This window comes from Lacerta agilis, chromosome 9 (genome assembly GCF_009819535.1).
Source record: "Lacerta agilis isolate rLacAgi1 chromosome 9, rLacAgi1.pri, whole genome shotgun sequence".
NCBI lineage: Eukaryota > Metazoa > Chordata > Lepidosauria > Squamata > Lacertidae > Lacerta > Lacerta agilis.
Genome location: NC_046320.1, coordinates 73734137 through 73749661, shown reverse-complemented (window position 1 = coordinate 73749661; position 15525 = coordinate 73734137). Strand labels below are relative to the sequence as shown.

Sequence of the window (15525 nt, the reverse complement as noted above, 5' to 3'; positions counted from 1 at the left end):
AGATAGTCTTCGTCATCATCTTTGGGTGAAGGGTGGTTTATAAATCATGAATCATAATAAATGAATGAAGGGCATTCCTGCCATAGCTGTCAACTTTTCCCTTTTCTTGCGAGGAAGCCTATTCGGAATAAGGGAATTTCCCTTTAAAAAAGGGAAAAGTTGACAGCTATGGCATTCCTGCCCTGGGCTGCCTGCCACTCATCCAGCTCTCCTATCCTCTCTATCCGGACTGAGCAGCCGCCATAAAACCCGCTTTTCCCCCCGCGTCGTCCGCACTGCGCCTCCAGCTGAGCCGCCGAGAGGCGTCTCCTGGTCAGTCCCCTCTGGACCTCCCAGCAGGCGGCGCTAATGCTCCGCCACAGAGACCCCTAGGCCTAGAGCGGCCGGCGACTTCCCGCGCAGCATCGCTCTGTCGGCTCCGCCTCCCTTCAGGACTACACTTCCCGGCAGGCCTCGCGCCGGCGTCGGGGAGGGCCGGTGGGCGTGTCCTGCGGCGCCGTTGCCATTGCTACGGCTGGGAGGGGGGCGCGGCCTAGGCGGCCTGCCTGCTGCCTGCCTGCTTGCCTGCTTGCCTGTGTCCGGCTGGGCTGGGCTGGGCTGAGGGAGCGGCGTCTGCCGGGATGGCGGAGCCGGAGAGCCCCGAGACGGCGGCCGAGCACGAGCGGATCCTGCGCGAGGTGGACAGCACGGACACGGCCTGCCTCGGGCCCACCCTCAGGTGCCCGCCCCCCGCCTACCCCCCTGCCGAGGGGGGAGGGGCTCGGTCGCCTTGGCAACCTCTCCAGCCCCTCCCCCTCTCTGGACCTCGTCTCCCCCCCTCCTCGCCCCCAGGACACTCTCCCCCCGCGGGGTTGGGGTGGGAGGTGGGATTCCGAGGGCTCCTCTTGCCCCCCCCGCCCCCATCATCATCATAATTCCCGAGGGTGGGCAGAGGGTCATCCCCCCCCCCAGGGTCACCCCTCTTTCCCGCCCGGGCAGGGCTTGGAGCAGGAGGGGTCGGGGAGGAAGGGGCTTCTGGGGTCTCCCTCTTTCGGGGTCGCCGTGTAGGTGCTTCTCTCTCTCTCTCTCCCCCCCCCCCGATTCCCTGCTGCCTGGGTCCCCTCTGACACCAGAGGCAGTTCTCCTCCAGAAAAGAACATGACTGCTGGATCAGGCCCAAAGCCCCCCTTTCGGCCCTCACCCTCTTCTCAGTCTGGGTGCCTGGGACAGGAAGACCCAAGGGGGAGCTGGGAGCAAGAGCCGGCCCCTCCTTGCTTTGGGGTTCCCTTCGGAGGCACCCTTCAAGCCACTCCTCCCCTGACCCCCGCATTGCAGCGGGCTGGGTGGGCTAGATGACCCTTGGGATCCCTTCCAGCCATATGGTTCTGTGATCCTGTTGCCTTTCCTTGCCCCGCCCATAACTGTGTAGCAAGCCTGTTGGCAGGTACTTGAAGATGCCTCTTGTGTCACCTCTCGTGTCTCTTCTTTCCCAGGCTAAACATCCCCAACTCCCTCAACCGTTCCTCATCAGGCGTGTTGTTGGACTCCCAACTACCTTCATCCCCAGTCAGGGATGAGGGAAGTTGGAGCCCATCAGCACCTAGAGGGCCCCCACGGCTTAGCCCCCACAGAGTAGCCAAGACCCTAACCAAGGAATCCTGCAGCCTGTTTCAGGGCCAGTGGGAGGAGGTGGCACGGTCTCTGAGGAGAGGGCTGTGCCCTCACTTTGCCCTCTGACCATGATGGCTGCCCAGGCAGCGCTGTTCCTTTCTGCCTGGTGCCGCCCCGACTTCTCCACGTTAACCTTCCTTTCCCATATTACAGAGTCTATTACGTTTCTACCCCAGTTCTAATGCTTACGTGGGGCTCCCAGGCAGTTTTCCATCCAGGCCCTGATCGGAGCGGGATCTGCTTAGCTCCATCCCATACCCTGGGACCGATGGTCTGAGATGGGATATCTAGACACTGCCATTTCCTTTTACCCCACAGCTATGGGGCAAAAGAGCTGTGCACCTGCTTCTTCCCCCCTGCCGTTGTGCTTGTGCCTTTGCTTGCAGCAAACTCTGGAATGGGGAGAATTTTAAAACTGGAATTTGCTCCCACAGGAGGCAGTTGGATGGCGCTGACTTGAATGGTTCTTAAAAGGGTCTAGAGAAACTCAGAGAGGAGGATAAGGTTGTCAGTAGCTGCTGCTCAGGATGGTCACTTTCTGCCTCCAGGACACCGGGAGAGGGCATTTGGGTCTTACTGGTAGACTTCCCAAAGATGTCTGCTTGGTCGGCTGCTGTGGCCTAACAGGTTGTTGGCCTTTTGTCTGGTCCAGTTGCACTCTTCTTAAGGCTCTAAAGTGGTTTCCGTTTGTGCTTTTCGTTGCTTGATGAGGGTTTTGAGAGCCCATGTGCCGCGTGTTAATTTTTCAAAACTTTTCAAGTGCCTGTGCTTTTAAAGAAGACTTCAGCCTGTTGGACTTAGTCAGTGACATGTTTTAGATGGGTTTAGCTCTGAAATACCCTCTGTGCAATTGTTTTGATTTTGTGCTTGGTACTTTGTCCTGTGGATCTTACCTGTGTGGAGAGTCTTTGGGCTGCCTCAGATGTCCTGTTTCTTTCCAGAAGGCCCTTCGGCAGAAACCCGTATGTAAATTGTGCTGCACGAAGGAGTTTATCACGTAGCAAAGGTTTAGCTTTGAAGCTGGCTTTCTTCCGTTGGCTTCTCTTCCTCTGTGCTGGAGGGTGTGCCTGCCTGCCTGCCTGCGTTTTTGTTGCTGGCTGGCTCGATTTATAAGAGGAAGTAAATGCCAGTAGATTCAAATGTCAGCAGAGTCCTGGAGATGACTGTATGGAAGAGGAAGGTGTTAAAATCTGGGTGTGTTCCGAATGCTCTCACTTTTACCGTGCCCTTTAATCTTTTCACCTGCCTTCCTTCACTTTCTGTGGCTCCACAAAGGAAGATGTCCGGTGTGAGTCTCTGTCCTCCCTGGTCACTCCATCGATGCTTTCCTCACAGTAGTCAAGAGGATCCCACTACTGGAAGTCTCTCTCCCCCCCCCCCCCCCCGCAGGTTGTCTTAATCCTGTAGTCACAGCAGTGGATGGACTCGGGAGCAAGTGCCAGGCTGCCTCCGTTCCTTTGAGGACTCCGCTAGTTGCCTAGTGAATCAATTCCAAGGAGATGCTCTTATCCGGAACAAGGGATCTCTGTTGTCCTTGGAAGACTCGGACAAGAACCACACTTTAATCTTTTGTCATGCTCAGTCACGGAATTACAGTAATTACTTCACATTTTACTTGGTCATAGCATCTGATAATGGTATATCGATTGGTGTTGTGTTCCCAAATTTTCTCTTGATTTAATCATCCTTTCATTTGGAATGGTGTCTTTTTCTGTTTAGTGACAGGCAGCTGGTATGGTATGATGAAGAACGCAATCTGAATTTGTAAGTCGCCTCCTCAAAGCTCTGGGCAGCCATTAATTTGCTGGTTACCTCACCTCCAAGCATCTTAAAGGGTTATTGAGACAGTGACTGTGAAACATTCTATTATTCTCATTTAAGTGTGTAAATACAAAGTCATAACTTGATTATCCTTTCTGTCTAAACCTATTGGTTTCTGGCTGTTTGGCTGCCTTTCTGCTTTATGACGACAGTAGGTGCTTCTGTACAGCTGAGTCGTTCTTCTGCCCCTGAGCTCTTTTTCCACACAAGAATGTCTCCTTCCTGGTTTCTCTTGCCCAAGAAACAGAAAGGGCCCCCCTTGAGTGGCATTGGCAATGCGAGACTCCCAGGTGGGAAAGTGACATTTTACCCCACAGTGTATATCAGTGTAATGCAGAGGTAGCTAATGGCCAGGGGCCTGATGAGAACTCCTCTCGCTAGCAAATTGTTCTGCTCTTGCACCAGGCAGCCCCCACCAATGTTTATTTAAAATTGACATGGTGCTGGAATAGGCAGGGAGGTTTAAATGCTTCTACCCTGTCTAGTGCCTGATGGGGATGCAAATTGCCCCCACTGCTGATCATCAGATGGACCATAAAATAATAATAATAATAATAATTCATTTGATGAGTGTGGAGGGGGCAATAATGTCTCCCTTCTCAGCTGACCTACACAGACCAGCTGAGGAGAGGGAGGCTGTCCTAGTGTACGCATCCTGGTGTTCATGTGTGTCAAAATCGGCCCCACACTCCAGCAGCATGCGGCCCCCAGAGAGGAGGCCAGGAGATTCAGCTGATGCCTCCTGGAGATTGTTTTTGTGGAAAAACTGGACAACAGACATTAGCATTTCATGGGCATTGTGAGCAGTATTCCCAGAGGGGAGTCTCCTTAAACTATACAGGGCTGGATTCCTGACTTAGTTTGTAGCGTAACAAGGCGGGGTGTGTGTGTGTGTGCCTGAGGTTTCCTTCAGGGCTTCAAGGGAGGAGGAGGAGAGAGGATGAAGGCATGAGGCAGTAGAGGGCAGGCAGAAACTCTGGCAGAAAAATGCAAACGGGTCTTAAATGCCTTGGTCTTCATCTGGATATTCCTTTCCAGAGGGAGATGGCTGAGGGAGAAAATCAGTTTCTAATTCCTTGGTACCACCCTCAAAGCATTAACCCCCACCCCACCCCACAGACCTGGAGAATAACCTTGTTCGCCCCCTTTTCAACTTGTCCTTTGAGCTGCTGAAAGACAGGTTTTGGCTTTGGGCAGTAACTGCGCTTTCCCCTCTGCGAGTATCGGAGTCCCTTCCCAAGCATCTGAAGGAACTGTGGCCCCTGGATCATCCTGCCCGGTCCCTTAGAACTGGGAGGTCCTTTTTGAGGAACATCTGGAGGTGATGCGGGAGGAGAGGGACTTCTCTCTGGTGGCACCCCAGTTAGGGAATGCCCTCCCCTGGGAAGTGCACCTGGCACAGACATTTTGGCACCTGCCCAAAACCTATTTGTCTTGGCTTTTTCAGGTTGCTAGCATTAGTTTCTCTAGCTGTAAGGAGTTGTGTTGGCTCTATAAAGTGTTTTAGGATTGATCTTCGGCTGATGTTCAGTATATGTTTACCTGCTCTGTTTTTGTATTTTTATTGATTTGTGATCTGCCCTGAGATCATAAGAATGGTATAAAAGTACACTAAATAAATAAAAGTAAATAATGATTTCACCAAGCAGCCATCCCAGTTCTTGTCACTGAACTGGAGAAAGGAGACAGAGAAGTGACCCAGGGTTCTGTCAAGAGCGCTGCAACACTGAGCTGGGGTCAGTTGCCTCCTCCCACCTCCCATGTGCTTTAGGCGTTCGTACCCGTATAGTTTGGCTGTCATATTTCAGGCCCTGGCATGCGTGCGCATTCCCATCTCACTTCCGAGACGTTATCTTGTGTCGGACTGTTTTATTTTTAAGTGCCCACTACTTAAGTCTGCTTGTTGCAACTCCTTCCAAAGTATTTATATAATGTGCTGCTGTTCTTTGATAACGGGCAAACACAACGCTGGGAGATCAAGTGCCAGGCACTCCTTGCAAATCTTTCCAGAGTGGATTCTAGAATCGAGAGGTTGCTCTTGGGGACGTTTTTTGTGATGCAGAAAAAAGCAGTCTCAGAGCTAATTTCGAGGCCAGAGTTCACGGGTCCAGTTACGCTGCTGTGTGGTGGTATCAGTCAACGCTTCTGTTCTTTGTTCTCTCAGACATTTCCCCCGTGCTTCTTGTGATGCTTCCCTTCTCTGCCTAGGGAGTGCAGCTGCCAGCTCCTCTCCCCTCTTCCAAGATGCAAACAAAACCACAGCTGGGGAGGCAGCCGATGCTATTGCTTCTGCTGCGCTGCTTGGGACCTTCATTCGTGCCCAAGGAGGGTGACCTGATTTGGGGAGCTTTCTGGGTTCCCTTTCAGCAAAACTCAATTAGACTCGTCTCTGCCAGTTATTGTGGGTGGGTGGGAGTTCAGTAGGGTTGGGACAAAATTGACTCACCTGCTCACTTAAAGCTTGAGCATTTGAAACTTTTTGCCTGTACCATATTATTTTTTTTTTTGCATGATTGTTCCTGTATTCACATCATCTACACAACTCAAACTGGGCCCCACCGAGCAATGGTGTGGAGCAAAAACACCGTGCAGGGTGTTCCTTGGCTTCTGTCTCCCAGTTGCTTCCTCCTGCTCTCAAAGCACTGCTCCTGAGAGACAACGCCAGAGCTCCCCCTTCCCTTTCTGGATGGAACTGGAGAATTGTAGGGTAGCGGAGGAGACCAGGAGGTCAGGTTCGCTGCCTGCCATCTGGCTCTTCCCTAGGAGGGATCGGCCTGCAGGCAGGTTTGGGCAAGGCGACTCTAGCAGACGGGCTCACCAGCTGTTCTTAGCAAAGAGGCAGCTTCTTCCAGGGGGTGGGGTGGGGGAGATGGTCCTTTTTCAGGGTGTGGAAATCTGCGAAAAAGGTTTTCTCACCTTTGCAAGTGCGTTTGGGAAGGACCCTTCGCTCCACGGCTGAGATGATGCTAGCATCCAGGGAAAGGAGTGGCAAAGGCCTCTGGAGGACAGCTGCCCCTGCTAGATGGGTCTGACTTGGCAGGAGGCATCTTCAGACGTGGCTTCTTCTTTGGCGATTACAGTTCGAGCCTCAGGGCTGCAGGGGCGGTTTGATTCTGGATTGTGACTGTTCACCTCTTTGGTGGGATAGGAGGGAAGGCCTCCTGTTTTGGCTGGGCTCTTCGAAAAATCAGAAGGACTTGATCAAAACTTGCCCTGTTGGATTTCACATCTGCCTGTTCCCTTCAAGAGTAAATTGCAGGCTTATTATGAATGAAGACTGAAATCCTGTGCGCACTTATCTAGGAGTAAGTCTGGTTAAGCAAAGTGGCTCTTACCTCTGGGTCAGCATGGGTGGGATTTCAGTTACAGTTGTACTGTATGTGGTTCTGTTGGGCTTGTACTTGGTGTCATTTTCCTATTTATCTGTATGGCTTTGAGAAAAGTAGTGTCTTAGTTTTGTATTTAGAAAGACAGGGAGAAGTTACTGATTGGTCTGCCATACAGGGCTGTAATGACTTGTGAGGATACAGATAGTTCGCATATTATCCTGTACTGCATGGAGTTAAGAATCGTTCTGTATTTGTCAAAAGCTGTACATAATTACTTCAGTTCTTATAAACGTTAGTTCAGCCACCTGAATCTGTGTGGCCTCCAGGCATTTTGGACTACAACTCCCATCATCCTTGACTATTGGCCATGCTGGCTGGGGCTGATGGGAGTTGTAGTCCAAAATATCTGGAGGGCAAATGACTATGCTTGTCCAGGCTCTGTGGCTGAGAGTGAGTGGGTCCAGGGAACAGTTGTTCATGGCCTCCGAGGGTCTTCTGCTAGTTCCCTCACTGCGAGAAGTGAGGTTACAGGGAACCAGGCAGAGGGCCCTCCCTTCAGACATCGGAAAGCAGCCCTGTATTGGGTAGTTTTTAATGTTTGACATTTTATTGTGTTTTTATATCTACAGGAGGCCTCCCAGAGTGGCTGGGGAAACCCAGCCAGATGGGTGGGGTATAAAGAATAAAATTTATTATTATTATTATTATTATTATTAACTTGCGTGTCTGTCACTACTTGGCCTGCGTCTGTAAAGTGGGAATACCAGTGACTGGAAACTCTTGTGAGGATGAATGAGCCAAGCTCTGTGAAACGCCAAGTGCTATTTGAAGATCCTACTTTGTGAGTAAAGGAAACCTTTGTCACCTTTGTTTAGGTGCTGTAGTAGGTAGCGGCAACACAGCTGCTTGACATTTTGTTGAAAGCCTTCGGATGTACTCTTTGCAAATGAAAGGCAGCGATTAACCTTTCAGGTCGATGAGGAGTCGAGCTGAGACATTCTTACGAACCACCTATCAAGCAAACTGATGAAGCAGATTTCATAAGTTAAATAAGTCATTTCTGAAGCCCCCTAATCTAGTCTGTTTGGCGCAGAGAGCAGCACTGGAAGCCCCAAAGACGTAGGGCTTAAAACCCCAAAGACGTTGTGTGTGGATGTTGTTTCGTACGGAAGAAGTGTGCAGCGGGGATACCAAAAACTGTGGCTTGCTGTGGCCGATGGCAGTGCTTCTGAGAGACTTGGAGCTGAAGCTGCAGAAAACGGGCCGTGTTGGGAAATGCAGCCAACGGGAGGATGACATCAGAAGAACCCATAGGCTTGCTCGCAGTGACTCACTTGGGGTGGGAAGGGTGAATCCTCTAGCAGCAGGCTTTGCTCGAGGAATAGGAGCCATCTTCATAAATGCCTCTGACACACAAGCAGACAATGACTAAACGGAAGGCAGGAGCTGGTCCTCGAGGGAGCTCAAATTACCTTGGCGTCCAGACAGTGCCATTCTGTGTGCGCTCCGGAGGAGAGCAAATGTTTGTGCAAATGTTTTTGGACAAGGGCTTCTTCAGCCAGGGGAGTCGCCGGTCGCTGACCCAACGGAACTGGAGGAGAATTAGCCCTCCTGCCAGGGGGGATGCAAAATGCTGATGCTCCAGCCGGCTGGCTCACTCCTTCCTTGGCTTCCCCCTGTAAACCAGTAAGGCTCATTAGAGGCCTCAGAAGTTCTTGGGGGCCTGGTTTGTTCATCAGTGTGGGGCAAAGGGGTTCTTTCTGCTTTGGATATTACTCAGGAGATGGGGGAATGGAATTAGCACAGCATTCTGTCCCCATAAACTGACCTGGAAGCTAAGCACTAAAAAGGGCCTTGTGTCAAGGGAGTTGTATGAATTTAAGAGGTCCTGAACAATGTGGCTCCACGGCACCGCAGAGACCACCTGGACCCTTCCACCCCAACAGCTCCCTCCCTGGGATCATCCGCAGCAGCCCCGCTGGCCACCCCCTGAATAGGCAAGGATCATTTGGCAGCAACAAGAAACCAAGGCTGAGTGTCACCAGCCCAGTTCTGCGGGATGCTCTGCCAAGAGAGATGGAGCAGGCGCCTCCTGCCCTAACCTTCAAGCGCCGGCTGAAAACCTTTCTAGGCTGCCAAGTTTCTGCCGGCAATTAAGAAAACATCCTTCTGCAATAGTTGATCTCTGATTTTAAAATTATTAAAAATGGGTTTATGTATGGTTTTTTTAAAAAAGTAAATAGCAGTGTATATATATATATATATATATATATATATATATATATATATATATATTTGTTGTTGTTCAGTCGTTCAGTCGTGTCCGACTCTTCGTGACCCCATGGACCAGAGCACACCAGGCACGCCTATCCTTCACTGCCTCCCACAGTTTGGCCAAACTCATGTTAGTAGCTTCGAGAACACTGTCCAACCATCTCGTCCTCTGTTGTCCCCTTCTCCTTGTGCCCTCCATCTTTCCCAGCATCAGGGTCTTTTCCAGGGAGTCTTCTCTTCTCATGAGGTGGCCAAAGTACTGGAGCCTCAACTTCAGGATCTCTCCTTCTCGTGAGCACTCAGGGCCGATTTCCTTGAGAATGGATAGGTTTGATCTTCTTGCAGTCCATGGGACTCTCAAGAGTCTCCTCCAGCACCATAATTCAAAAGCATCAATTCTTCGGCGATCAGCCTTCTTGATGGTCCAGCTCTCACTTCCGTACATTACTACTGGGAAAACCATAGCTTGAACTATACGGACCTTTGTCAGCAAGGTGATGTCTCTGCTTTTTAAGATGCTGTCCTGGTTTGTCATTGCTTTTCTCCCAAGAAGCAGGCGTCTTCTAATTTCGTGACTGCCGTCACCATCTGCAGTGATCATGGAACCCAAGAAAGTGAAATCTCTCACTGCCTCCATTTCTTCCCCTTCTATTTGCCAGGAGGTGATGGGACCAGTGGCCATGATCTTAGCATATCTGAGGTTGTTGATATTTCTTCCGGCAATCTTAATTCCGGTTTGGGATTCATCCAGCCCAGCCTTTCGCATGATGAATTCTGTGAAGTTTATATATATATATATATATATATATATATATATAAACTTCACAGTCTGGAAAAAGGTTAAGCGTTTGACTTTTCACCTTCCTTGTGTGGCTGGGTGGCAGGTTCTGCATGTTGGACGTCCCTCGCCTTCCTAGGTGTGGCCGGCTGCCATCATCTCTAGGCGCAATTCAGGTTGTGTTGTGCGTTAGCATTTTTTAACAGTTGAATGCAAAGAGCTGGGTTCAGCTGCTGGAGGGTTTCTGCAACTGGGTCATTCCATATCAAGTGATCCAACTTTTGTACCCCATGTCATCCAGTTTTCTTGATATTTTGTACACGTGTTGAATTATCAAAACTAAGTAAAAAAGTTGGATCCCTTGATATGGAGTGGCCCAGCTGCATGTGCTCATGGAAGTGTTTCAGAGCATCATCAAATTGTAGAGTGAGAAGTAACTCGAAGGGTCATCTAGCCCAACCCCCTGCAACGCCTGCTTCCCCATATCAGGTCACTTGTGCAGTCTCTCTCTCTCTCTCTCTCTCTCTCTCTCTCTCTCTCTCTCTCTCATTTTTGTAAACTGCTTACTGGTAATACCATAGTCTTGTTATTAAGTGGTATATAAATAAATGGCAGCCATGGCTCTCCTCTATAGAGGCCTCTCCTTCTGTTTCCCTTGGTTGATGCGTTAAGCTTTAGCAGAGGAGTTGGGAGCAAAAACAAGATGCAACTTGGAAGTGGAAATGAGCAAGCTCTAATTAGGTTAGTGATTCCTACAGGGAATCTCAGAGAAATGAGTCTCCTTGATGAAATCATGCAGGCGCTGCTTGAATAGAGGGCAAAACATTCCCTGTGGAATGGCAGGAACATGCAGGCCTTGGCCGTGGGTCTTGTTAGCACATCCCACACCTTGATCCTCCAGGTTATTCCTAACGGGTACATTGGTCCTGAGAATGCATTCTTGCTCAGTAGATTTCAAGCACGTCATGGGACCCCGTGCGACTGGAGTCGGACCACCCTTGTGGTAGGACAGCTGGGTTGGCTTCTTCACTTGGTGATATGGAGTTCTCTCATCTGGTAGTGGAACGTCATGTCTGAAGGCCTCACTCTCCATTAATGGCTTAGCATTTTTATTAGGGTTGATTGGGAGCGTCTCCACCTCCTCCATGCAGCCTGCACACTGAGGTCCAGCTCTGAAGGCCTTTTGGCCGTTCCTTCCCTGCGAGAAGTGAGGTTACAGGGAACCAGGCAGAGGGCCTTCTCGGTGGTGGCACCCGCCCTGTGGAACGCACTCCCATCAGATGTCAAAGAGATAAACAACTAACGTTGTTAGGTATCTGAAGAAGTGTGCATGCACACGAAAGCTCATACCAGGAACAAACTCAGTTGGTCTCTAAGGTGCTACTAGAAAGAATTTTCGATTTTGTTTTGACTATGGCAGACCAACACGGCTACCCACCTGTAACTGCAACTAACGTTGTGTATGCAATCAAATGCCAACAGTGCCCTTCAGCTCTCTATATTGGACAAACAGGCCAAACCCTACGCCAAAGGATAAATGGACATAAATCTGATATCGGGAATCACAAGACAGAGAAACCAGTAGGAGAACACTTCAATCTCCAAGGACATTCTATACAAGATCTCAAAGTAGCTGTCTTAATACAAAGGAGTTTCAGAAATAGACTGGAAAGAGAAGTCGCTGAATTGCAACTAATTACCAAACTTAAAACCATGGAGAGACCTGGTCTGAACAAAGACATTGGATTCTTATCTCATTATACATGACAAAGCTATCTTTAGCCATCTCACCCCTTGCTTTTTCCTGTAAGACCAATTGCAGTCGTTAAGAGTCGTCAACAGGTTTTCCACACCTATCAGTCTGTCACCCATTCCCACCACCCTTCTGAGTCATACCCCTCCCCACTCCCTCGCTATATTTAAGGGTCTGGTGACTTCTGTTTCAGTGTATCTGAAGAAGTGTGCATGTACACAAAAGCTCATACCAAGAACAAACTTAGTTGGTCTCTAAGGTGCTACTGGAAGGAATTTTATTATTGTTATTATTTTGTTTTGACTATGGCAGACCAACACGGCTACCTACCTGTAACTACAGTATATGACTTTTAGAAGACATCTGAAGACAGCCCTCTATGGGAAAGTTTTCAATGTTTGATGTTTTATTGCCTTTTTTATATTTTGCTGGAAGCCACCCAGAATGGCTGGAGCAACCCAGTCAATGGGTGGCATATAAAGAATAAAATCTTTATTATTTGTCTTACAGACACACAAACACCCGCCCTACTGGATATGCCCCTTGCAGGCCTTGATTCCTTGTTTACTTGTAAGCGGCAAAGAGGCCTGCCTTAACAAAAATAAAATAAAATAAATAAAAATAATAAAATTCTGTCTTTATTTAAAAGTAGTGCATGCGTCTGAGCTTGTGGCCCCCTCTGATGGTTAAACCAGCTCCTTTTTCGGGGGTGAGTGGTGAGGTTGTTGAGCTTTTGGGGGATATTTACAACATTTTTCTTTAAAAATCGCCCTAGTTGCCATACATGTTCAGGAAAACTCTTACCACTTACACCCATGTGTTGCTTTGGGTGGCTGTAGCCTAATGACACGCAGGAGACTGACCGTGAAGCTGCAGAGTTAAATGGCGGTGCTACTTTTGGCTTTTTCTTTCCTGAGCTTGACAGTCTCCTGCTTTGTGTGCAGACAGGACTAGACTAGGTATCCTTCAGTTTTGTGGCTTGCAGTGGTTACCGTATTTTTCCGTCTATAAGATGCCCCCATGTATAAGACACGCCCTAATTTTTGACATTATTTTTTAGGGGAAAAACCTAGTCTTATATTCAGAAAAATACGGTAATTTCCAAACAAGAATTGTCAAACTTGTCATGACACGATGATTTCTATCTTGGGAGGGGAATTCTAGGTCTTCAAGACCTGGTTGGGGCGGTTTCACGTGGGAGGTGAAGGCTCAAAAGTATGTGCCTTTTTATTTAAAAAAAACAACACTCTGTATGTTTGGGGCTTAAACCCTCGTGTTGAAACCCGGTTCTGGGTTGAGCTATGGCAGAGAACGAGCGCTGGTTGGTTGTGGGGTTGCTTAACAACTTTGTAAAAACTGGGCAAGGTTTCTCTTTCCTATAAATAGGTTCCGAAATGCGTAATTATGGAAACACTTGCTCCATTGCGGAATGCTGGCTTTGACTGGGTTGCTTCCTATATCTTTCTTTTAAATATGTAAGGAACCCTGAGGGCGTGCTCATCTCTGTTTTGCACCGATTCTTTGCACAAGGGAGCCCTTAGGGTGCAGAGTCACAGGCGCGATTTCAGAGCTTGTCTGGCCCCCAGCAAAACAAAACAAAAAAATAGCTGTGCAGAACAAATAGTTTTTTGCAGGAAGCATGTTTCAGGCGTTACGTGGAAGGAAACAAGAAGGGGTGAAAAGCTCAGGCTAGATAGAGAGCTTCTTCCACTGGCTCCGGAAGGGACGATCTGTCAGCCTGAGAGAATCCTCCCGATCTGTGTTTTGTAGTATTGTTCGCTTTGATGTTTTAAAATTGCAAACTCCCTTGGGAGAAATAAGCTGAACATAAGTGCATTAAATGATAAACAAATGTTGGCATTTGAATTTGCAGAGGCAGTGGTGGTTTTTTTTAAAAAAATGTATAGAAATTCAAAAAAACATTTAAATGTTTCACATGGAGTAAGAGCATAACGACGCCCTTCTTGCTGGTGCCTTTGGTTTCCTGAGGTGAACACATTGGTGCTCAATTGCATCTACGTTAAAGGCATGAAGTGATTCTCTATGAGGTGCACTCTCTCTACTGCCTCAGGGGTCATTTAAATCTATTGAGATCTCCTATCTCATCCTGGAAATTGCTCCGTCAGGCAGTCAGGTGCCTTTCTCTGATTTTGCTCCACTGCATTCCCAGCCGCCAGCTGTAGGAGTGGAAGAGGGTTGCCACACCCTCTGCTGGGGCTGTCAGGCATGGCCCATCCGCGAAGGGCAAAGAGCGGCCAAGGCCTTTCCTGCTTGTGCCAAGGTGGGCTGCCAGGAGTTGATGGGAAGCCCAGTGCACCTCTGGGTGGCGTGCTTCTGATCCCACCACTACCAGGACCAAGGCAAGCTAGCGGGTTTGCATATTTCTTACCACCTTCAACTGTGAGCTGCGTTGGGTCCCTATTAGGGAAAAAGGTGGGATGTTGTTGTTGTTGATGATGATGATAATCATCATCATAGAAAATTTCCAGGATGGTTTACAATAGGCCATAAAACGGCAGTAATCAACAAGGCAATTGACACCACTAAATACAATTGCTGGAATAATGTGAAAATATATCCTGGAAAGCCTGTGAAGATATTACAAAGATGTTCCTTAGTGTTGTGGGCTTCCCTTTGGGGCATCTTGTTGTCCACTGTAGGAAACAGGATGCTGGACTAGGCGGACCCCTTTTGTAGTCCAAGGTGGCCAATATGAAAACCATCAGCTGCAATAAAAATAAAAAAAATTAAACAAGAAGAGAGCTGGCAGCTAAAAGCAATTGAAGAACTTTAAGTGAATCGCCCTGAAATTTACTGAGCTATCATAATGTTATGTCCGTAGCATTGCTGGCTGCTAGATGAGAGGTGGAACGAAGAAAGGAAGAAACGCGATCCAGGACAGGTGATACTCTTAAGAGGCTCTTTTAGCTTACTGCTCAGGATCAGAATTAAATGTGAACAAAGTGGATCTGCCCCGGGGTTTATGATCCAGCCACGCCAGACCTTGTCTTCCATCAAGATGATGTTCTTGCATGTATTCCTGGACCGGTCAGAGTGCATATGGTCTTTTCCTATGATGCAGCGAGTCAACTGCTGGATTCCCTCCAGGGTAAAAGTGTCTCTCTCTCCCCACCCCAGTCTCTTTCCTTGAGGGAGGAGGGGGACCGGGAACAAAGGACGGAAGCTGCTGCCGTGGAGCCCATCAGCCGCCTCAGGTGGTGGATGGTGAAACTACATGGCCATTGATTTGGAAGGGGTTTCCTGAATGAAAGACGGCGCTTTGTGGTGAATCTCTGAGCTTTTATTACTTGATGCAAGGTGTCTGTAGGAAGAAAAGGAGATGTGCAGGAAGGGGGCAGGCAAGAATGGAGACGGGGCTGGCTGCCGTCAGAGAGAAGGTGGGGCTCGCTCCTATTTGCATTTCTGGTCTGATCAGAAATTGTTATACAGCCTGTGTTTCAATTGGCCAAATGGGCTGCTGTGTGTCCTCCCCCCCCCCAGCCTGGTATGCTACCTGTACAGGAAGAAGCCTCTATTCTTTCCATTTTTTTTATTTTTGTTCAAAGGATGCTCATAATTAGACCTTGATCTCCATAGCTTGGGGGTTATCTAATTGCTGCCCACCTGGACACTCTTCATTTTGCAGCAGGTTATATTTTTGGGAATTCCAAGATGAATGCAGCAGGAAAGAGGCTGAGGAACTGGGTTTCCTTCCGCTGACAATCTCACAGGGTGTCCATTTGTTCTTTTGAGTATAGCAGGCTTAAAATGTGCCTGGGATCCCCTGGCTGTTGTGAGCAATTCACCAATTTCTGCTCAGCCCAGAGCTCCCAAACTTCTTTTTCCACATGGACCCACCATCCTTTGAACAGATTAATATTCACAACCACTGAATGTGCAATAGCAAGCTCTTAACACTT

General features: G+C 48.7%; 1 protein-coding gene across 2 annotated transcripts in view; it reads left to right on the top strand.

Annotated features, from left to right (window-relative positions):
- Positions 1 to 605: 605 nt before the first annotated feature.
- Positions 606 to 15525, top strand: part of EXOC6B (exocyst complex component 6B) — a 223965-nt gene continuing 209045 nt past the window's right edge. For both annotated transcript variants that reach the window (XM_033161125.1, XM_033161126.1), the window contains exon 1: positions 606 to 718. In XM_033161125.1, coding sequence (XP_033017016.1) covers positions 621 to 718 — 98 coding nt within the window. In that variant the 5' untranslated portion in view covers positions 606 to 620. The remainder of the gene's footprint in view (positions 719 to 15525) is intronic.